The 22,915-nt window shown below is 43.5% G+C and overlaps 1 protein-coding gene across 5 annotated transcripts in view; it reads left to right on the forward strand.

Annotated features, from left to right (window-relative positions):
• Nucleotides 1-22,915, forward strand: part of NPAS2 (neuronal PAS domain protein 2) — a 175,853-nt gene that overhangs the window by 83,850 nt on the left and 69,088 nt on the right. For all 5 annotated transcript variants that reach the window (XM_028832241.2, XM_028832242.2, XM_077958874.1 and 2 more), the window contains one exon: nt 19,440-19,588. In XM_028832241.2, the coding sequence (XP_028688074.2) occupies nt 19,440-19,588 (149 nt within the window). The remainder of the gene's footprint in view (nt 1-19,439; nt 19,589-22,915) is intronic.

Here is a 22,915-nt window from a genome sequence, read left to right on the forward strand (position 1 = left end):
GTGACGGGCCCTTCACTTGGCATTTGGACCCAGGTGCTTTGCAAACTGTAGGTCACAACCTACAAGGGTTGCAAAATCCACTTGGGTCCCAAGCAACAGATGAATAGACTAGATCAGACCAGAGTAGAATTCCTCCCTCTGGGGTGTTTTGGTTTCCTCCAGCGTAGCTATGGATGCAGCACTGGAGACAGATGTGAGCTGCATTCCTGGCCTGCCCTGTGCTAGCTGATGAATTCCAACTGACCCCTCATCCCTCAAAGCCTCTGTTTTCTCACCTGCAAACACAAGGGTCATAATGTCTGTCCTGCTTTCCTCACTGGTTATTTTGGAAATTAGCTACAAAATACACTGAGTAGCACTTTTTAAGTATTCATCGTTACATGTGTGTGAATATGCAGCACACTTTGCAATAGCACATTTACAGGGCAATGTTTTTTGTGCGTGATGGAGTCTCACTCTGTTGCCCAGGCTGGAGTGTAGTGGCACGATCTTGGCTCACTGCAACCTCCCCCTCCTGGGTTCAAGCGCAGGGCATTCTTACTAGAAATGATGGAGACAACAGCAGTGGTAGCCGGCATTCTCTGGGTGCCCACAGTACTGAGCTAAGTCCTCTTATGTGCATCATCTCATTTTATCTTCTCAACATTCCTTTGAAGTGTGTGTCATTCTTATTCCCATTTTACAGGTGAGAAGACTAAAATTCAACAAGGTTGAGTGCGTTGTCAGAGATCAGAAAGTTCCAGGAAGTGGCAGAATGAGAACTTCAATACAGACTTCTTTGAGCTTAGACTCTATTCTTATCCCCAGACCACAAGAGGCTCTTCATATAAGACCAAACCCAATCTACCTGGCTGACTAGACAGAGTTGTATTCTAGCGTGACTAAGGAGTCCACAGGAGTTTTACTTTTGCTGTCGTCATCTTTAATATCACCCTCCAAACCCCTTCTAGTCTTATCCCTGCTTCTCTCCTGCACTGCTTACCTCTAAATCAGGAAGAGATAAAAATGCATGTTTAGGCTCTACCATACGCAGAAATCAGCAAATATAGACATGCCAAAAAAATCTGGGCTAAAAGTTCCTAGAAATAAATCAGTTTGTATGCAGTTTCTTTTCATTCATTCCCCTCCCCATTTGCTTTGGGCCATTAGCATACCTCCCCCACCCCAAAACTTCTCTGCTTGGAAATCTTTGCACAGAGACCTGTGTAGTGAGGCTGGGGCCCACACTCCTCCCTTGTCCTCAGATGGAAAAAGGGGTTTAGAGCGTTTGGTGGTACCCAGAAATAGCAAGGATGCAGTACCCCTCCTAACACTTGGGAACACACACACACACACACACACACACACACACACACACCCTAAGATTGTGTTCTTTTCAAAGTAGTTTTTATAGCAGTAACATGGGAGGCCCTTCCCCTAATCCCACCTGGAGGCCTGGCATGAATTGTTTTCACTCACCCACTATTTTTGATGAGATTAGAAATGTTTAGCTTGAGATCAAAACTCTCATTGTCTCCAGAAAACATGCTTTGTGTTAGGCAAGGCTTTCGATGCTTTAGGGAATTCATGGTATATTTGGGTTGTTTGATCAAGTATTCCAAACAAGGGCACAGTTCCACTTTCTTCCGTGAATTTCCGTGTAAATCCAGAGAGTATTAATGGAGTGTCTATTGTGTGTTCAGAACTGAGTGCTCTATTCTTTAGGGAAGATGCAAAAATATAGTCCTTGTACTCAAGAAGAAAACAGCTTGATTGAGATATATTTGTAATCCCTAGATAATGAAGTTCACAGCTTTTTCTGTGTTCCAGTTACAAGCATGTCTTTCTAATTCTGCTGTGAAAGAGTATTGTAGGGTGTGTGTGTGTATGTGTGCACGTGCATGTATGGTCACCCAGGAAGCAGTGTGGGGTAGCAGGAAGTGCATATGGTTAGAATCAGACAGGCCTGGCTTTGACTCTTGCCACTGTTTACTGTCTGTCCTTGGGCAAGTCACTAAATCTCTCTTAGCCTCAGTTTCTTCTGTCAAGTGGGGTGATAATAGTAGCTACTCATTGCAGAAATTAAATGCAGCTGCGTCTAACCTGCTGGCACAGTGCAGTACCCAGTGCTGATAGGGAAAGCTAAAATTTGCAAAGCACTCACAGCCTGCCTGGAGCATTTTACATGCAGTCATTCTGCAAGCCTTACAACACCTCCTCATAAACTAGGTTATTCTTAGCCCCATTTTACAGTTGAGAAACCTGAGGCTCAGGGATCGCACAGCCAGTCGGCGGCAGGCAGGGATTCAAATGCGCGCATCTGTTTCTAAAGTCTGGGCTCCTAACAGCGTCTATGACATTCTGTTGAATGTCACTCCTTTTGAAGCCACTCCTTTTGAGTCACCACCTTCCCAAGGGGTAAAGACAGTAAGTTCTGATAGGAATTCTTGCTTTCCAAAGAGAGCAGTTGTCTAACTTTGCAGTATTGCAAAGTTACTCCATTTCTTGACGGAAATGAGCACCTGTTGGCTAAGAAGAAACTACTTCATATTCACCTCTTCCTTTAATCCAGTGTTAAATGAGTCCATGACCTCCTCTCTCCAGTCAGCTGTGAGGTGGTTTCCGTAGTCCTATACCTTTGGTTGAGAGAGGGAGAGTAGAAGGTGAGTTTATGGCTCTGCTGCCTTTGTTTGTGAGAATCGAGAGTGTCAGGCCAGATTCACTGATTCTTGGGGCTCTTAATAAAGTAGATGCTGGTTCTGAAGCATCAACTGAACAATTTTATGATTCTTTGACTCTAATTCTTAGTCTGAATGTCAACAAAGTGGTTCAGATGAGAGGAAAGAGTTCAAACACAGCAAACAAGAAGCCTGCGCGTGCCATTTTGCAGAAGCAGATATTTCAGAACGTTTGGTTATTTCTTCTGGTCCCCCAGGGTAGAGGAAAAGGATAGGGTCGTTTAATGACATGGACCAATGAATGGCTGAGACCATCCCATCTGTGTCTGTTAACTAAGTGATGTGGTGAGCAAGTGGATGCTACAGATGAGGATACATAGCATTATCCCGCCCTCAGAGCGCTGTTGGGTGAGTTAGAGATGCATTCATGAAAATAAGCGTAAAGAAGAAAAAGAAAACACTTGCTGCAGAGTCTGTTTTAGGCCAAGACAGGATGGTGATCGAAATTTGTAAGCTCAACCCTTTCAGCCAGTTGCTCTTTCAGGGAGAGGAATATGGCAAAGAAGAGAGACTGTTCTCATTTCATTTGTACCATTTCTTTGGACATAAATTCTGTGGGTCTGAAAGCAAAGCTCTGCCCAGAAAGGCTGTAGCCCCTGTGGAGGACTCCAGCCCCGTGCACGCTCGGAGAGTGCCCCTGCATGCAGGCACAGTGCAGTGAGAACCCCGGGCCCTCAGCATTGGACAGTGGGCTGATGCTCCCCCAGCTGGAGCCTGTCGTGCTAATTTTGCTGTGATTTCCTTTCATAGGCTTTAGATAGGGTTTTACTTACATCATCATAAGCTCCCACACGGGGGAAAAAAATGGCAGTAACACATCTCTGAGGCTTCCTCTTTGTTTTGTTTGATGGTTAAGGCAGCAACAGGCATCGCGAGAATGGCATCTTGAGAATGCAGGAGGTAATAGGACATGCGATTCGTGTATATTACCTTGTAATTTCCAGATGAGTGATTCTGTTCTCAAAACAAAGGGGAAAGTAGAACTGTGCTTGCAGGCAGAATGCTAATTCTTCCTGTGGCCCAGTAAACGGTGGAATGGAAAAGGGGCCTCCCTCTGCTGGGGGCTTTTGGCTTTTACCCTGCTAGCGTTCTTTGATTGGCTCAGAGGAGTTGTCAGAGAAGCGTGGTGCCTGGCAGGATTAGAAACTTGGAAATGTCAGCCGGGCGCGGTGGCTCAAGCCTGTAATCCCAGCACTTTGGGAGGCCGAGACGGGCGGATCACGAGGTCAGGAGATCGAGACCATCCTGGCTAACACAATGAAACCCCGTCTCCACTAAAAATACAAAAAAATTAGCCGGGCGTGGTGGCGGCGCCTGTAGTCCCAGCTACTCGGGAGGCTGAGGCAGGAGAATGGCGGGAACCCGGGAGGCGGAGCTTGCAGTGAGCCGAGATCGCGCCACTGCACTCCAGCCTGGGCGACAGAGCGAGACTCCGCCTCAAAAAAAAAATTAAAAAAAAAAAAAAAAAAAAAAACTTGGAAATGTCTTTGCTCAAGGAGATCCAGAACCTCTCTGGGGGCATCTGAGGCAAAAGGCAGTTTACTGAAGCCTTTTCAATAATTTCAGTAAATTTTAAATTGAAAAGAGATGATCAGGAATGCACCACTTGAAAATGCTGCCTTTCTTTAGAAAAGGCTAAACGTTTCTTTTTAGAATTTTGGTGACAAGTTCCTAACTATCATGTTCCAATTAAACGGTGCCTGTGTTACCGTTAACTAAGAGTCACTATGAAATTAGGCCAGCTTCCCATTTGGGCCCAGACACTTTCTGCTAACTGTGGTTAAGAGTAAAGCTGTTCCGTTGCTTCTCGGGAGAATAGACAGCCTCAGCTGCTCTCAGTCACCCCCAGACGCTTTGCTAAGTCTCTGCAGTAGTTCCCCAAGTTCTCCATGAGATGAGGATAGCATCAGCCCGCCCTGCTGGGGTGACTTTTCTCCCCACATAGCCAGATGACATCTTTTTTTTTTTTTCTTTTGAGACAGAGACTCTCACTCCGTTGCCCAGGCTGGAGTGCAATGGTGTGATCTCGGCTCACTGCAACCTCTGCCTCCTGGGTTCAAGTGATTCTCCTGCCACAGCCTCCCAAGTAGCTGGGATTACAGGCACCCGCCACCATGTCTGGCTAATTTTGTATTTGTAGTAGAGTTGGGTTTCACCATGTTGGCCAGGCTGGTCTTGAACTCCTGACCTCAAGTGTTCCACCTGCCTCAGCCTCCCAAAATGTTGGGATTACAGGCGTGAGCCACCATGCCCAGCCTCATGTCTTCTTCTTACACCAAACTTCTTGAGATTCTGAGCCCAGTGATGCCTCCAAACCCCGTGGCCGCAGTGTGCAGGGATGCTGCCTGGGTTATGGAAGTGAGGAATTATGCACCTGTCTCCAGGCTCTAAGCCTGGGCACAGGAGGGGGACTGCACTGACCTTAGATGGACCTTGTTTTATGCCAACGTTACCCAAAATATATTCTGGAGAATATTAATCCCAGGAAATGCCCCCAAAGTAATCGTGGAGTGTATGTTTACTGTTTCTCCCTCGTGGAGAATGTCAGGGCTTCTCAGCATATTAAAGGTGCTAAGACTGCAATGAGCAAATAACCAAAAATCATACAATCCTGCATTTAAAAAATTATCTTGAAAAATAAAAACATAGCAGCAAGGAAATAACCTCCTCTGGCATGGTCCTTCCCCTTTCTTCGAGTAATTCTTCATGATTTTCCACAGAAGACCCATTGACCAACCCTATCTCAGGCAATAGATATGTCAGCTGTATTCCCATTATAATTTTACATTTTCTTATACATAAAAAGTTCCAAAACAACATTTGAAAAATTCTGAAATGTTTAAAGATGCAAGCAAAGATTATTTATTTATTTATTTATTTATTTATCGAGATGGAGTTTTGTTCTTGTTGTCCAGGCTAGAGTGCAGTGGCGCAATCATGGCTCCCTGCAACTTCCGTTGCCCGGGTTCAAGCGATTCTCCTGCCCAGCCACAGAGATCATTTATAATCAGAGCACCTGGAGATAGCCACTGTTAATATTATAGCATATTCCCTATCAGCCTTTTCCATACTTTTCCATTCAATTTCTTTTTTTTTTTTTTTTCTTTTTTTTTTGAGGCAGAGTCTAGCTCTGCTGCCCAGGCTGTAGTGCGGTGCAGTGGCACGATGTCGGCTCACTGCAACCTCCACCTCCCGGGTTCAAGCCATCCTCCTGCCTCAGCCTTCCGAGTAGCTGGGATTATAGGCAGGCACCACCATGCCTGGCTAATTTTTGTATTTTTAGTAGAGATGGGGTTTCACCATGTTGGCCAGGCTGGTCTCAAACTCCTAGCCTCAAGTGATCCACCAGCCTTGGCCTCCCAGAGTGCTGGAATTACAGGCGTGAGCCACAGCGCCCGGCTTCCATTCTGTTTTAATAGGAATGTTCACAGATGTTCTTTGTTAATGTGGATGACCAGCTCTAATGTATTCTTTAGAAAAGTTCACCTTTTATGGACAGCACTGTCTTCACTGAGCATCACATGCTGCAGTTGCCTCTTAAAACTGTGAGCACCTATTTGGTATATTTCAGTTCTACCAGAAATTTGTGTTCCTTCTACAATCTCAGTCTTAGGCACTGTGGAGACTACAAAAGAAGGATAAGGCCTAGTCCTGATATGCCTTCTAGAAAGGTTCAGTTTGCTCCGTTTATAAAACTCAGATTTGAGAAGCCTAGCCCTGCACCCTTTTCAGTTCCTGTCCCATCCTATAATGCAGAGCTAGTGACCCCAGGTAAGATACACCAGATTTCCCCATCTAGAAGAAACCTGGGTATCAGTGAGTCTTTGGTTTAGGCATGAACTATTCTGGGTTTCTGTTGCTATGTAACAAACCACCCCAAAGTGTGAGGGATTAAAGCAATGGCATTCATTTTGCTTATGGATCTTTAACTAGGGTAGGGCTTGGCGAGGAGTGCCTGTTTTGTTCCAGGTGGTATCAGCCAGAGTAGCTCAAAGATGGTGGGTAGAACTCTCTGAAGATGCGCTCACTCCTACACCTTTGGTTGATGTTGGCTTTCAACCAGCACGTCCACTAGAAGTAGCTTTCCCTATGGAGATATGGCTTCCTCACAACACGTGGTTGCATTCAAGGGTGAGTGTCATAGGGAAGCTCCATCTCCTCTTAGTCCCTGGCTTTGGAAGTCAAACATTGTCACTGCTGCTGCTATCTATTCATTAAGAGCCAATAGCCAAAGCCAGCCTATATTCAAGGGAAGGAGAATTAGAACCCATCTTTTGATAAGAGAGCTTCCGAGAATTTAAAATGCTGTATGTCAGAATCACCATATCAATGTCCTCACTATTTTTTAAGAGGAAACTGAGGTCTGTGGGCTTGGGAGTGCCTTGCTTACTCTCTCCTGGCTTAGATGCAGAACGAGGATGAGAACTCACATCTTCTGAAGCCTGTCTAATGCTCATCTCAGCCAAGCCAAATCGTCTGGATTCTCCTGTTCCCTCCACCACTCTTCATCTCCCGGTCGGAACTGGGAACATGAAAATAGGATGCCTCATAGAATGCTTTTAGCTCCTCACCATAGAGACCCTCCAAGGACAAGAAGTCACTCTTCAGAGAACTGCACATCTGTTTGCATAGCTACTACTGTGCCTCTTATTCAAACACCAGCTCTTTTTGGCAGCAAGGCAGCCTGCTGGTGCTTCCTTCAGCAGTTCTGAACATAGCTTTCCAACTCGATTGGAAAGCATTTAATTTATGAACTTTCACTCCATTTGATCAACTGTGTTTGATTCAGAGAGCATCTTCTGTATTCCCCCATCAGGATGTCTCTGTTAACTCAGTTAACAGAACTAGACTTAGTGGAGCCAGTTTAAAAGATGGCACCCTTGGGAAGAGGCACCAGGAAAAGCATCCTAGTAGCAGGGAAGCCTCATAGATGTTATGGATAGTTTCCCAATGGATGCCAGAGATGCATAAGCTGAAGATATTGCCAGCCAGAGCAGTCCACACTTGAAATGGATTAAAAGGAAGAGCCTGCTAAGAATGGTAGTTTTTTTCCCCCTCTTTTCTCTTTTTACTGCTTTTTATCCTCATTCCTGATCCAGCTCAAAGATGAGGAATTCCAATTCAATGGTTTTTTATTTTTTCCCAAGGGAAACATAGGACTTTTGGTGATGTATAAAATGCACCTGGACCACTATGCATGTTCTTGTGAGTTTAAGGAAGAGAGAGGGCCAAGGACACAAACTTGGGGGTGCATGTTGACATTCACCTGCATGCTCAAACTATTCTTGGCACAGGGCCTCGCCCAGCAGGATGGGAAATGAGCATCTTCCTTCCTCCTCTGTGCCACAGGCCCCTCAGAAGGACCTGATCCCCATCCCAGCCACAGTCATGCCTCTTGGGCAGCTGGGTGTGAAGTCCAGTCTTGCACACTTAGTGTGCACACCTGTGTCATCTCTTCACCAAGAAGGAGGGGAGAGAAGCGTTGAGTATGGTGTATATAATATGCATCTGTCTTACGAAATCCTCTCAGAGAAGGGATCCTTGGAATCCTCCAAGGTTCCACCTGTGGGAGAAACCTGAGGGGTGTGGGTGTGGGTGTGGGTGTGGGTGTGGGTGTGGGTGCGTGCGTGGCACTTTGCCTTGGAACCATGGCCCTCTCCTGCCTTGCACTATGTGGTGACTCTTCTTCCTTCGGCCCTCCTGAAATACCATAGACACAGCCCCTTTGTAAGAGTGTGGGGCTGCTGTGCTAGGACTCACTTGGATCCTGAGCTGCAAGTACAACCCTCCTCTGGAATTCCAGAGTTCTGGAGAGCTACGCCTGAGGCGCACATCTCCTCTCAGAGGGTAGGGAAGCATAGGACAGTAGTTTTATTGGGTTAGTAAAACTCCATGTTGATGTGCAATGGCGGATTCCTTTTGATGCTTTTTTAATGTTAGCTCATTCCAGAGTGATACACTAATACCAAGGGAAGAAGGGCCTGCCCAGTTCATCTGTCATTCTCTTTGTTCTGCAAGAACTACCCAGAAATATGTTTCTTCAAGAGTCTCTTATAATTATAGTCCAGCTCACCCCATATGCTTTTCTGCAAAAGGATCTTATTAACAGCCCCTGCCACCAGGCTTTTATATTCTGTGTTCCCACCCTTTGATTCCTATGGGTCTTTTACAAACTCACTAAAAAATATATGAAAAGATACATGAGAGTTTTGGATCTTGGTAAGATGGAGTTAGCCTACTCCGTCCTGTCCATTACAATGAATGCAGCTGTAAAGACTGAGCACAATTCATGAAACAGCTATTTGAGGACCCTGAAGAGTAAATAGTAGGGTGCAGATTGGGGAAGCACTACCAAACCAGCAGCGAGTTCACCATTTTTTCCCCTGTAATATCTCCTAGCATAGACTCAATGCCCCACACCCAGAAGTGGGCCTCTGCTGACAGAGGACCAGGAGCTCTAATACTGGCTTAAGGAGCAGGAACAAGGTCTCCTAATGCTCAGATTGTGCAAGGTTAAATCTGTCCTTTTTTTGTTTTTTCTCTATTTCCTTATATCCTGGAAGCAATCCTCCAACAGCAGCACAGCAGGAGCAGCAATGACAATCAGAATCCACATGAAAACTTTTATGCAGAGGGCGGGGAACCTCTCTCCAGACAGAGCAGCTACACTTCCAAGAGGGTGGGATGAAACCCTGCTGCTTTCTTCCCCCTTGCTGTCTATCTTCCTACTGCTTGGCCCCAGATGAAAGCGCAGATGTAGGTAGTATGAGGCAGGGCAGGATAAATAGAGCCAGCTTTCTGGCCAATGGAACAGAAAGGGAGCCTGGGAACCAGAAGGTACTGGGCAGATTTCAGAGAGGGAGGTGCTCAGGAAAGTGACTCTATAAAGTTGGTTGTGAGTTTCTGCGCTGACCCCTGAGCTGAATCTGCACGGATCTGATCTTAAGCAGCATACCGTAGACCCTCAGGTCTGAACTTCAGAATAGACCACCACCCAAGGTCTAAGACTGGCCATGTGGAACATATTTTAGTAGCACTATGGATTTCTCATCAGAAACCAGGGAAGCCTTCTGATAGGAGTACAATATTTTTTAAATGTTGAAAGAAAAGAGCTATTAATCCAGAATTCTACATGTAGTGAAAATATCCTTCAGGAATGAAGGCAAAATGAAGATATCCTCAAATGAATGAAAACTTCCTGTCCAGAGACCTGCTCTGAGAGAGTTACTAAAGGTTTTTTCAGCAGAAAGGAAATGACACTAAATAGAAACTTGGAATAGGAAGAATAAAGGAAGAATAACAGAAATGGTAAATATTTGACAAAAACAGCATAATCTGATAGGGTATTCAGTGTATGTATAGACAGCACATAAGACAATTGCTGCATAAAAAAGGGGGGAAGGTAGATGGGGCTGTATAGTGAAAAGTTTCTAGATTCCATTTGAAATAATAAAATATTCTACGTGGACTTTGAAAAGACAAGTTTATATATTACACTCCCTAAAATTATTACTAGAAGTCATACAAAGAAATGTAGAGGGCAAAGAAATAGATAAATTAAAATGGAATACTAAAAAATGTTTAAATAATCCAAAAGAAATCAGGAAAGGGGAAATAACCCAAACAAAGAATGAACAAACAGAAAACATGTTAAAACAGAAGATATAAATCCAAGCATATCAGTGATTACATTAAATACAAATTGTCTAAATATGCCAACTAAAAAACAGATTTTGTTGCCAAGATTTTTTTTTTCAATAACCTAAACACCTAAATATATGCTGTCCGCAAGACAGTTAACTCAAATATGATGGTATAGATAGAGGGTAAAAGTAAAACTATGGAAAATGACATACCACATAAACACTAATTAAAGAAAGCCAGAATGGTTCTATTAATATTAAATGAAATAGATTTCAGAGCAATGAAATTTACTAGGAATAAAGAGTGACATTACATAATGATAAAGGATCAATTCACCAAGAACAGATAACAATTCTAATATGTATACACCTAAAAACAAAGCTTCAAAGTACATGAAGCACAACCTGAAGAAGTTAGATGAGTCTTTAATATGCTCCTCTTAGGAATAGAACTAGTAGAGTAAACTTCAGCAAGGATATAGAAGAATTGAAAAATACCGTCAGCCAACAGAATCTGATGAGTATTTGTACAACATTCCACTCAACAATAGCAGAATACACATATTTTCAAGTACATATTGAACATTTACCAAGGTAGACCAAACCTTGCTTCATAAAACAAATGTAAATAAATTCAGATGAAAAAGTAGAAACAGAAAGATAGCAGGAAAAATATCTCCACGTCTTGGAAATTAAACAACGAACTTTGTAGTAATCCATGGGTCAAAGAGAAAGTCTCAACGATATTAGAAAATATTTTAGTTGAATAGAAATGAACATATAACATTTCAAAATTAGTGGGTTGCCGCTAAAGCAATGCTTAGAGGGAAACTTGCAACATTAAATGCTCATATTAGAAAAAAAGGAAAGGTCTCAAATCAACAAGTAACCTTCTACCCTAAGAAACTAGAAACAGAAAAGTAAGATAAACTCACAGCAAGAAAGATGGAAATTAGATATAAACACAGAAAGTAGTAAAATTAAAAACAGAAAAACAATACAGAAAAATCAACTAAACTAAAAGGTGGCTTTTTAAAAGATTGGCCGGACACAGTGGCTCATGCCTGTAATCCCAGCAGTTTGGGAGGCCGAGGTGGGGGGATCACTTGAGGTCAGGAGTTCAAGACCAGCCTGACCACCATGCTGAAACCCCGTCTCTACTAAAAATACAAAAATTAGGCGTGGTGGCAGGTGCCTGTAATTCCAACTACTTGGTAGGCTGAGGCAGGAGAATCGCTTGAACCTGGGAGGTTGAGGTTGCAGTGAGCCGAGATCATGCCATTGCACTTCATCCTGGGTGACAAGAGCGAAACTCCATCTAAAAAAAATAATAAAAATAATATAAAGTCAATAAAATTGGTAAGTCTGTCAAGGGATTGAAAAAGGCACAATTTGTCAATAGCAGGAATAAGAAGGGGTATCATTAGATATTCTGAGAAATTCAAAGGGCCATAAGGAAATACTATGAACAATTAGATCCACATAAAATCCAACCACTTAGATGAGATGGGCCAATTACTTAAAAACCACAACTACCAAACTCACAAAAGATGAAAGAGAAAACCTAGAGTCCTATAACTAAGAAATTGAACTTGTATTTGAAAACCTGAACAGGAAATCTCCAGACCCAGATGATTTCACTGGTGAATTCTGCCAAACATTAAAAGAAGAAATGTCACCAGTTCTGTTCACAGTCTTCCAGAAAGTTGAAGATGAGGAAGTACTTTCCAATTTATTTTATGATACCAGCATTACCCAAAGACAGTATGAGAAAGGAAATCTGCAGAACAGCATTTTTCATAAGTGTAGATACAAAATTTCTCAACAAAACATTAGCAAACTATATCCAACTATATATACATATATTTTTTAAATTATGATCAAGTGGAGCTTATCTAGGAAATGCAAGGCTATTCAGAATTCAAAAATCAATGTAATCCACTATGTTATGAAGTTATAAAAGAAAAATCACATGATTATATCAATTGATGAGGAAAAAGACTTTGGCAAAATGCAACATCTATTCATGAAATAAAAATCAATACTTAAAATAGATTATAAATCTAAATGTAAAATACATAAAACTATAAAATCATAAGAAACAAAGATAGGAGATAGTCTTTGTAGTCTATAAGATTAGACAAAGAGTTCCTAGACCTAACACCAAAAGTACAACTCATAAGAGAAAAAATTGTTAACCTGGACCTCATCAAAATTAAAAACTCACTCTGTAAGTTACTATTAAGAGAATGAAAAAGCAAGCAATAGTTGGGTAGAAAATACTGACAAATCACATATCTGACAAAAGACTTGTGTCCAGAAAATACAAGCAACTCTCAAAACTCAATAGTAAGGAAGTAGACAACCCAATTTTAAAATGGGCAAAAGATATGAACAGATGCTTCCTCAAAGAGGGTCTACAGATGTCAAAAAAAGTGAAAAGATGTCCACTGCCATTAGCCATTAGAGACATGCAAATTAAGCCGCTAATAATGTACCACCTCAACTTTCTTAGATTAGCTAAAATATAAAGTACTGATAGTATTAATTCCCTTTAAGGTTGTAGAACACTGGATCATTCCTACATTGCTGGTAGAGAGGTAGAATGGCATGGCCACTCTGGAAAACACTTTGGTCATTTCTTATATAGTTTCCATATGACCCAGATGTTCTAGTCCTGGGTTCTTCAGAAAAATACAAACACATTCACTGAAAAACCTGTACACCAATGGGCATAGCAGCTCTATTCATAATTACCCAAACTGGAAACAATCCAAATTTCTTCAATGGGTGAATGCATAAACTGGCTGTGGAACACCCACACAGTAGAAAACTACTCACCAACGAGAAGGCACACGGTATTGACAGACCCAAGTTGGATAAATCTCAAAGGCATTATGCTGGGTAGAAGCAGCCAGGCTCAGAAGGTTACATGCTCTAGGATTATACTTTTATGACATTCTCGAAAAGAGAGCATAGGGATGGAGAACAGAGGAGAGCTGGCCAGGGTTTTTGGGGAGTGGAGGGCTGAGAGAGTTTTGTAGAGAGCTGTCTCGTGTCTTGATGGTGATGACTGTTCCACACATTTATACATGTGCTAAAACGCATAGAACCGTGCCCCTGAAGAAAAAGGCTCTCTGTGTGTTAATTTTAAGGAAAAACAAAAAACAAACGTTTTAAAGCATCCAGCGTCAGCGTCACTTTTTCGAGACTAATGAAATTTGACTGAACCTCACTTGGCTCTTTCCCTGCATCCCCTGCTGTGGTCGCCGGGGAGCAGCAGTGCAGTGCTGTGCTTTGGGGTGGAGGAACCTGCTGGACCCTTCCTGTCTCTACTCACTTCCCATTAAGTTGGGTTCCTCATCCTTTTCTGAGGACTCATTTCATTTCCTTTCCCTGTCCCCACTCATCCAAAAGCTCAGACCAGGTTTGCTTGGTCTGCCATTCACAGCTGTGCCATCAGCCTCCCCCTGCCTCCCCACCCTATCCTTTCCTTCTCCAATTGAGCCCGACTCTGCTGCCAAACTTGACCACCTGGCTTTCCCCTGGGCTGTCCTCTCCACTCCTGACCATGCACCCCTCGAAGCTATCTCATATGCTTGCCTCTGGGGACTCTCTGGCTGGGCTCCCTCCTTGGTGAACACCCTTGACAATTCGTTGGAACTTCTCACCAGGAGGTAGTGTATTGCACACCCTGTACCAGCTTCTGAGGAGTGAGTTCAGTCTCTTCCTCTAGACACTGAGCTGCTTTTAGCTGAGGGCCAAGACCTCTTTCCTGGTGCCTCCTCTATATTGCTTGATGGAGCGCCTTGTGCACAGAAGGTGCAAATCAGAGAATATAGAACAAAGGATATTCTTCCTGTCTCTCATTGCCCTGGTCCAGAGAACCCTCAAGTCAGAAGTGGAAGAGGCCCTGTCAAAGGGGGAGGGAGTGGGGAGATGTTAGTCAAAGGGTAAAAAGCTTCGGTTAGACAGGAGGAATCAGGTTTTGAAGTCTGTTGCACAGCAGGGTGACTATAGTTAATAACAACATACAGTGTTGTATATTTCAAAATTGCAAGGAGAGTAAATGTCAGATGTCTCACCACAAATAAGTGAAGTGACAGATATGGTAATTAGCTTAATTCAATCATTCCATGTTGTGTATATATACATCTAAACATTGCATTGTACCCTATAAACATGTACCGTTATTACGGGTCCTGGAAGGTAACCTGTCCCCCACTTCCCTGGAGGTCTGTCTGTATTGCATTTAATAAATGGATGTTTGAGTTCCACCCATGGGTGCCCTTCTGCCTCAGTCCCCTACTATGTGTATCCAGATAGGCTAGTTGTGCTGTGTGGCACACAATCCCCAAATCTCATTAAAGCCGATGTGCTCATCACACAGCTGCTGGGCCCTTGTTGAAAAGTGTCCTCACCCAAGGACCCAGGCTGAGAGAGGCTTCACCTCCCATCACCAAGGGAGGTGAATGGAAAAAGGAATGAGGCAGATTTTGCACTGACTCTTCATGCTTCTCCCTGGGAACCAACACATGGCACTTGTGCCTACATGTTCTTGGCCGAGCGAAGGGGCAGGGAAGCGCAATCCTACTGTGTCTAGAAGACAAACTGGAAATATTTGGTGAACAGAAATCCTAACACCACAGGTGACCACCGCAGTGGGAAAGGCCGCTCCTCCTAGGAGCGGAAGTGAGGGTCACAGTCTTCCCTTGATTTCCTGCAGTATCTTCCCCAAGAGGGAACGCAAACACCAGCCTCCTGTTAGTGTGTGGCACTGTTTCTCTGCATAGTGTGCTTAGTTTTTGTGCTATAAACTCAAGCAGCCAGAATTAGTCACTCTCAGTTCTGTGTTCCCAGAACACTGGGTCCATAGGTCCATAACAGATCATGCCACAGTGATTTGGAGGGAGCTGTAGGAAGTGGCAGGAGGGTGCACAGCCTCACAGTGTGGGCCCTGGGCAGCCTGTGCCACCACTTCCCAGACCTGTGATGTTGGTGAGTTACACGGCCTCTCAGTGCCGTGCTCCTTCCCCTTGGAATGGAAATGCAATAGTACCTGCCTTAAAGGGTTGCCATGAGGATTGAAGGAATGAATGGATGTAAAGCTCTTAACATGGTGCCCGTTACATACATAGTAAGTGCCCAGCAAATGTTACCTGTGTAACCCGACCCAAACTCCCAAGATGCCCGATGATGGACGCTTCAGAACAGATAACAGAAGGCCCTGCATTCAAAAGTCAATATCCATGTATATTTAAAACACACACATACCTTCCCTTCCTCCCTCCCTTGGTCTCTCTCTTGCTGTCTCTTATTCTCTCTCTCTCTCTCGTTGTCTCTTTCTCTCTCTCTTATTCTCTCTCTCTCATCTTTTATTATTTCTCTCTCTCTCTTAATAAGAAGATAACAAACAACCCAATTGGAAAATAGGCAGAAGGTTTGAACAAATGCTTCACAAAATAAGATACATAAATGGCCATTAAGCATGTAAAAAGATGTCCAACATCACTCGTCACCAGAAAAATGCAGATCCAAGCCATAACATTTCAATGGCTAAAGTTAAAAAAAAAAAAAAAAAAAACACTCATAACACCAAATGTTGACAGGGATTGCAGCAACCGGGACTTTCATACATTGCTGGTGGAAAAGCAGAGACAGTGTAGCCAGCTTTGTGCAGCCTTGTCTTATCAGGTTAAACATACGCTTACCAGATGACCCAGCAATTCCATGCCTCTGTATTCACCCAAGAGAAATGAATGCCTCTATCTATACAAAGATCTGTACCAGAGTATTCAGAATGGCATTATTCTTATTACCTCCAAGCTGGAAATGAACCAGATGTTGTGGCATATTCATACACAGGAATACTAGTCAGCAGGAAAAAGGAATGGGATGTTAATATGTGTAGCAACACGATGCATCTCAAAAACGTCATGCTAAATCAAAGTAAAAGACTGTATACTCTGATTCCAGGGCTGTTAAATTCTAGACCAGGTGAAACTACCCGCAGATCAGTGGTTGCCTGTGGCTGTGGCTGGGGGTGGGCGGGTCAATCACAAAGACACAGGAGAAACCTCTTTAGGAAGAGGGAAGTGTTGTTTATCTTGATTTTGGTGGTAGTTACCCAATTAATACACCAAACTATGCACTTAAAATGGATGAATTTTATGGAATTTAAAAAATGCCTTAAAACCCCAAAGCCTGGCCAGGCATGGTGCCTCATGCCTGTAATCCCAGCACATTTGGAGACCGAGGCTGGTGGATCACCTGAGGTCAGGAGTTTGAGACCAGCCTGGTCAACATGGTGAAACCCCATCTCTCCTAAAAAATACAAAAATTAGCCAGGTGTGGTGGCACGTGCCTGTAATCCCAGCTACTCGGGAGGTTGAGGCAGGAGAATCGCTTGAACTGGGAGGCGGAGGTTGTAGTCAGCTGAGATCTCAGTACTACACTCCAGCCTGGGCAACAAGAGTGAGACTCTCTCTCAAAAACCAAAAACCAAAGCTTGGTTGTTGGGGTGTCTTTCAAAACCTTCGTCCCAGTGTCTGTGTGTGGTGGTCTCAGGGCCTGCCGAGAGGACCCTCTTTTTGGGAATAAGGTCATTCCAGGCTCATTTTCTTTCTCTTGCCTGAGAGCAGCGGAACCAGCTGACAGCGACCGGTTTCCAGTGGGCACCACAGTGTGTCCCAGCCGGAGGTGGATGGAAACAAGCTTGTGTCTCTGTCACTAACAATGGGAGCTTTCGTCAGAGTTGCTGTCAGGCCGTGTTGGTCGTCATTACACCCGTTGAAGAAGAGAACAGAGCAGTAATGAGCTGGATGTTATCGGCTCACAAATAATTTATAATGGGCAAACTAGGACAGGAACAGAGCTTTTTTTGGCTAAGGAGGTTGCATGTCACTCTTTAAAATCTAGGCCAAAAAATTATTTATAATGCATAGACACTCACTTGGAAAGTTAAAGGGTTCCTTTCTTCTCTCCCGTGTGTTTGAACATGGTCTTTTAGCCTGGACTAGCAACAAGACGCCGCAACATCTTGCCGCCACGCCTGCAGTTAGTGTGTGATGTGAGAGAGCGCAGGTAAAGAGAATGGCTCGGCAAGGGACAGGGCCTTTGTAGAAGTCCCTTAATCTAGAATCCAAGAACAGACAGGGAGGAGGGGAGAGGCAGGAAAAGACCCCTAGGTAAAGGGTGGTGACCGCGCACATTAGCTGAGCTTTGAAGAATTGCCCACATGTTATCAGGAAACAGCCTAAACTGAGATGGGACAGGTAAAAGATGGGTTGTGAACGTGTGTGTTGAAATCAAGGCAGGTTGTGTGCAATTAGGCAGGGGCAAACTGAGTGGTTAGGGTCCCCGTGGTGTCTAGGGAAAGGGTTTTAGAAATACGTCCCTTTATGTCCAAGGGCTGTCCTGGGAAGCAGAGTCTTTATTGATACTGTTACCTATAGATACTTATACCTGCTCCAAGGGAGGTGCGTCCGAATCCAGCAGCACACTCTGTCCTGACCACACATTGGCCAGGAGCCTCCCGGTGAAGGATTTGCTCCCCTGGGAACCATGATCCCGGGCCCCAGGTGCCTGGAAAAGCAGCAGTGTTTTATGGGCCTGGCCTCTGGGGCCCCTGTTCTCTCTCTGAGAGCGGACTTCTGCAACAAGTCTGTCTTCAGTGAACTGGGGAGGAGTGAGCCAGCTTTCTCAGCCCTGCATCACCTTCAAATACATGGATTGTTGATGAAGGGCCTGTGGCATGTCATTGAAGATGGAGGCCCCTCAAGTAACGCTGCTTCTGGACTTCTCCGGAGGGCTTTCTGCGTCACGTGTTCCTTGCTGGTTGTTAATTAGAGCATCCCTGACAGCCATGACTCCCTACTCAAGTTCCTGAGGATCTCAGGGTCCTCAGAGGTGCTTGGGTGGCTTGGAGGAGGCCCCTCCCCTCAAACAAAGCAGCTTCACTTTGATCTCTCCTACAGGTGTGCAGCACAGGGTGTCACTTATTTAAAATAGACTTTATTTTTTGGAGCATTTTTAGGCTCACAGACCAATTGAGTGAAAGGCACAGAGAGTTCCCATGTCCCCCTGGACCCTCCCTAGACACACTCAGCCTCCCCCATTGTCAGCATCGCCCACCAGAGTGGTGCCTTAGTTATAGCTGATAAGCTCACACTGACACATTGTTACCACCCAGAATTAACATCAAGGTGCACTTTTGTGTTGTACATTCTCCCAAGTCTAGACAAACGTGTAATGACACATATCCACCAGTACGGTGTCATACAGAGTGGATTCACTGCCCTAAAACTCCTCTCTTCCTCCCTCTCTAGCCCCTAGCAACCACTGAGCTTTATGTTGTCTCTGTAGTTTTGCGTTTTCCAGAATGTCATATACTTGCTATCATACAGTGTGTAGCTTTTTCAGACCGGCTTCTCCAACTTAGTAATATGCATTTAACTTTCCTCCATGTCATTTTAAAAAGGGTTCATCTCCTCTTAGCAGCTTGACAGCCATGGGCAGTACCTGTCATGTGTCCGCCCTGGGTCTGCACAGCCCTGGCTGTTGTGGGCAGGGTGCGTCTTGCCTCCCTGAACAGGGCAATGAGCTCTTTGGAGCAGGGGCCAGGACATATGTGCTGGTGGCACACGGGACACCTGGCCACCCCTTGGGCCCCAGAACCGGGCTGGGTGGTCTGGATTGAAGGGGACATGGTTTGAGTCTTAGGAAGGGCTCTCTGAGCGCAACCATCTCAGTCAGCAGTGTGTCCTTTGCTCTCTGAAAGCGAAAGCTCTATGAAGTCCGAGTGAGCAGCATCCGGCCTCAGAGCTAATCTGTGTAAGATTTTGCATCTGAGTCAGAACTCACTGATTATTAATGCTGTCTGTCTTTGTGGCCAAGAGTCTAGCAAAACATTTTCTATCCTCCTGCCTCAGAAGTGTGGCCAGTGTGACCTTCTTGAAAGAGGTTTTTGATAAGATAGATGATCACAATAGAATGTGCTCTAATAGAAAGTGCTTCTGTTTCATCGCAAAGCCTTTGTGACGTGGAATGTTCCAGTAACCTGCTCGTTTTGTGTTTACAGAGCTTCTCGAAACAAGTCTGAGAAGAAGCGTCGGGACCAGTTCAATGTTCTCATCAAAGAGCTCAGTTCCATGCTGCCTGGTAACACGCGGAAAATGGACAAAACCACCGTGTTGGAAAAGGTCATCGGATTTTTGCAGAAACACAATGGTAAAGGTCACCCTTCTCTCTGTTTTTCTTCCTCCCTGCCCTGTCCATGTGGTGATGACTTCACCAATCTGGGCTGCCTGGTTGGTTTTGTCTCCCCAGCCAGGCCCAGCCTTACCAGTTGAGGGCTTCCCATTTCAAAGGCACTCCACCCTCTATCAGCCCATCTCTGGCTAGGTGGGGAGAGGGCACACACCTCCCAATTGCATTATAAGCCAGACGAGAGAATCCAAAACAACCTCACAGGCAGCACCCAGCCGAAGCAGTGTGGCATTCATAGTGACAACATCTTGATCAAAACTCCCTGGCATAAGTGTCTTTTATTCAATGCTGAACAGACGCAGTGGCTGAGTACTCACTTCCTGTGAGATCAGACCGTGTGGGTCTTTTCGTCCCTCTCTGCCACTGCCCTCGAACTCTTTGGTCTTTGAAGCTACATCATGAAAAAATACAGTGAAAAGAATGTATTTTCTTAATGTCACATTCATTGTGTTTTTATTGAGATATAATTTCCATCCCATAAAATTCACCATTTTAAAGTGTAGAGTGCAGGCGTCTTTAGCTTATTCACAAGGTGATGTAACCGTCACCGCTATCTAATTTCATCACGCCGGAAAAGAAACCCTGTATCCATTAGCGATCATTTCCCGTTCTTCCCCCTCCCTCCAGATCCTGCCAACCACTAATCTATTTTCTGTCTCTATCAATTCCCCTATTCTAGGCATTTTATACAAATAGAATCATACGGTATGTGGTCTTTTGTATCTGGCTTCTTTCACTTAGCATCTGTGTTTTAGCACTCAGGAGTACTTCATTCCATTTTATGGACCAACAGTATTCCGTTGTATGGATATATTAATACCATATTTTGATTAACCATTCATCAGTTGATGGATATTTGGGTTGTTTACAATTTTTTGAAATTATGAATGATGCTGCTGTGAACATTCATGTACAAATCTGTAAGTTGATATATATTTTTCACTTCTCTTGTTTGTATTCCTAGGAGGGGAATTGCTGCATTAAATGGTAGTGTTTAACTTTTTGAGGAACTGCCAAACTGTTTTCCAAGGTGGCTTGTACCAATTTACATTCCCAGCAGCAATGTATGAGGGTTCTAATTTCTCCACATCCTTGCCAACACTTGTTACTGTCTTTTTTTATTATAACTATTATTAATACCATCTCCCTAGTGGGTGTGAAGTGGTATCTTATATGACTTTGATTCGAATTTCCCAATGACTAATGATGTTTTCCTTTTCATGATCTTTTCATGTGTTTATTGGCCATTTATATATCTTCTTTGGAGAAATGTCCAAATCCATGGCCCGTTTTTAAATCATTGATTTTTCTTTTTATGCCTGAATGGTAAGAGTTATTCATGTATTCTGGATACTAGACCCTTATCTGGTATAGAATTTGAAAGTATCTTGCCCCATTCTGTGGATTGTCTTTTTACTTTTCAAGTGATACTCTTTGACACACGAAGGTTTTAAATTTTAATTGTTAATGTCCAATTTATTTTTTTCTTTTGATTGCTTGTGCTTGAGGCATCCTATCTAAGAAACCGTTGCCTAATCTAAGGTAATAAGGATTTATATCTATGTTTTCTTCCAAGAGGTTTATAATTTTAAACTAGGTTAAGCATAGATATTTGATCCATTTTGTTTGTTTTTGTAGATGTTGTAAGGTAGGCTGTGAAAATTCATCCTTTTGCATGTGGATTTCCAGTTATCCTGCCACTCCATTCTTTTTCTAACTTTGTAATACTTTATAAAAGTAACACATACAGAGACTATACATATCATAACTATACAGTTGAATTAATTATCACAAAGCAGACACAGCCAGGGAACCAACGACTCAGATCAAGAAATAGAAGCCCCTTCCTGTCTTCCTCTGCTTTCCCAAAAGAAGGAACCTCTGTGCTGACTTCTAACCCCATAGGTTGGTTTTGCCTGTTGGGGCCTTATTCAGATGGAACCATGAATTATGCACATGATGTTTAGAGATTCCTCCCATTCTTCCAGTGCTGTTGCTGGTTCCTTTCATTAGTGTATAATATTCCATCACATGATTGCCTGCATATGCCGCTTGAACCCATCCTTGAACTCACGTCTTTCTCAAATCATTTTCTCTCCCTTTTCCTCTCCTTCAAACCCTTTTACCTGTTAGTGTGATCGCACCTACCCTGCCAGTCACCCAGGATGTTACAAAAAGTCACAGAATAGTGGAGAGGGCTCTGAACCTATTAGCAAGCAGGAAGAGCAGAATTCTTTTCTCTTTAATCATGACACCAAACATAATAAGTCAGAAATGCCAGACTTCGTGAGGAAATAATTACAGTTCTTCCACACAGGCGGTGATGTGTCTCTTCCACTGAACATTTTCCTAGACAAGATGATTTCATGAAAGAGGGTGCAGCTGGGACATCAGAAAGTTTCATTATACTTCTTATTCTTTTATTATTTCTTTGATGATCATATCTACCTATTAAAAATGTGACAGTAATGATACATCCTCATATTATTTTTTTCCAAAGCTGCCCAGGAGAGAGTAAAGAACATGTTAATTGCTTTTGTTAAAAGTCAGGGAAGACCAATCAAGCAGGATTGCAATGAAGTGTTACAGCAGTATTTGATCGCCCTGATAATTTAATCAAAATGGTTATATTTCCTAAATAATGATTTAGCCAAGTGAAATAGCAGGTTGGTTTGATTGCCAAGATATTTTGTGCAAATTACTCAAACTAGGTCAGTGCCACTGAGAAGCAGGACAGCTGTTAAATAGGACAGCTGGGATCAAGTTCGTCAGCCTGACATTTATGCCACGCTCTGTCCACTGTGGAATGACAGAATTGTCAAATCTGGGTCCTGGAAAGGATCAGTCAGCAGAAATGCAGCCCCCAAACACCGGGAGAGCCTGCTTCAGCTCGCCTTTTTCATAAGACGAAGGTCTAGTCCTCACAACCCACTTAGACACAACCAGGATCATGCCAGGATCTCACCCGTCTCTGATTTCGTGTTAAAAGAAAGCAGAAAATTCATGGAACATTTTTTGGGGAAATAGAGTTGTTAGAGCAAAACTTGGACTAAAGCAAAAAAGCAAAGCAATGACTTTACTTGCAATCCAAATGGACATGAACTCTGTAGACATCTGCAACAGAGTAGAGAATACTGACCGTAAGCATCTATGCAGGGCTTGCTGTGAGCTGCGCAATATTCTACGAGCTCTACATACAGGAACTCCTCTACATAAAGCTCCTCTTTGTAACAGCGCTTTTTTTTTTTTTTTTTTTTTTTTTTTTTTTTTTTTTTGAGACAGAGTCTT

This window comes from Macaca mulatta, chromosome 13, assembly GCF_049350105.2.
Source record: "Macaca mulatta isolate MMU2019108-1 chromosome 13, T2T-MMU8v2.0, whole genome shotgun sequence".
Lineage (NCBI taxonomy): Eukaryota > Metazoa > Chordata > Mammalia > Primates > Cercopithecidae > Macaca > Macaca mulatta.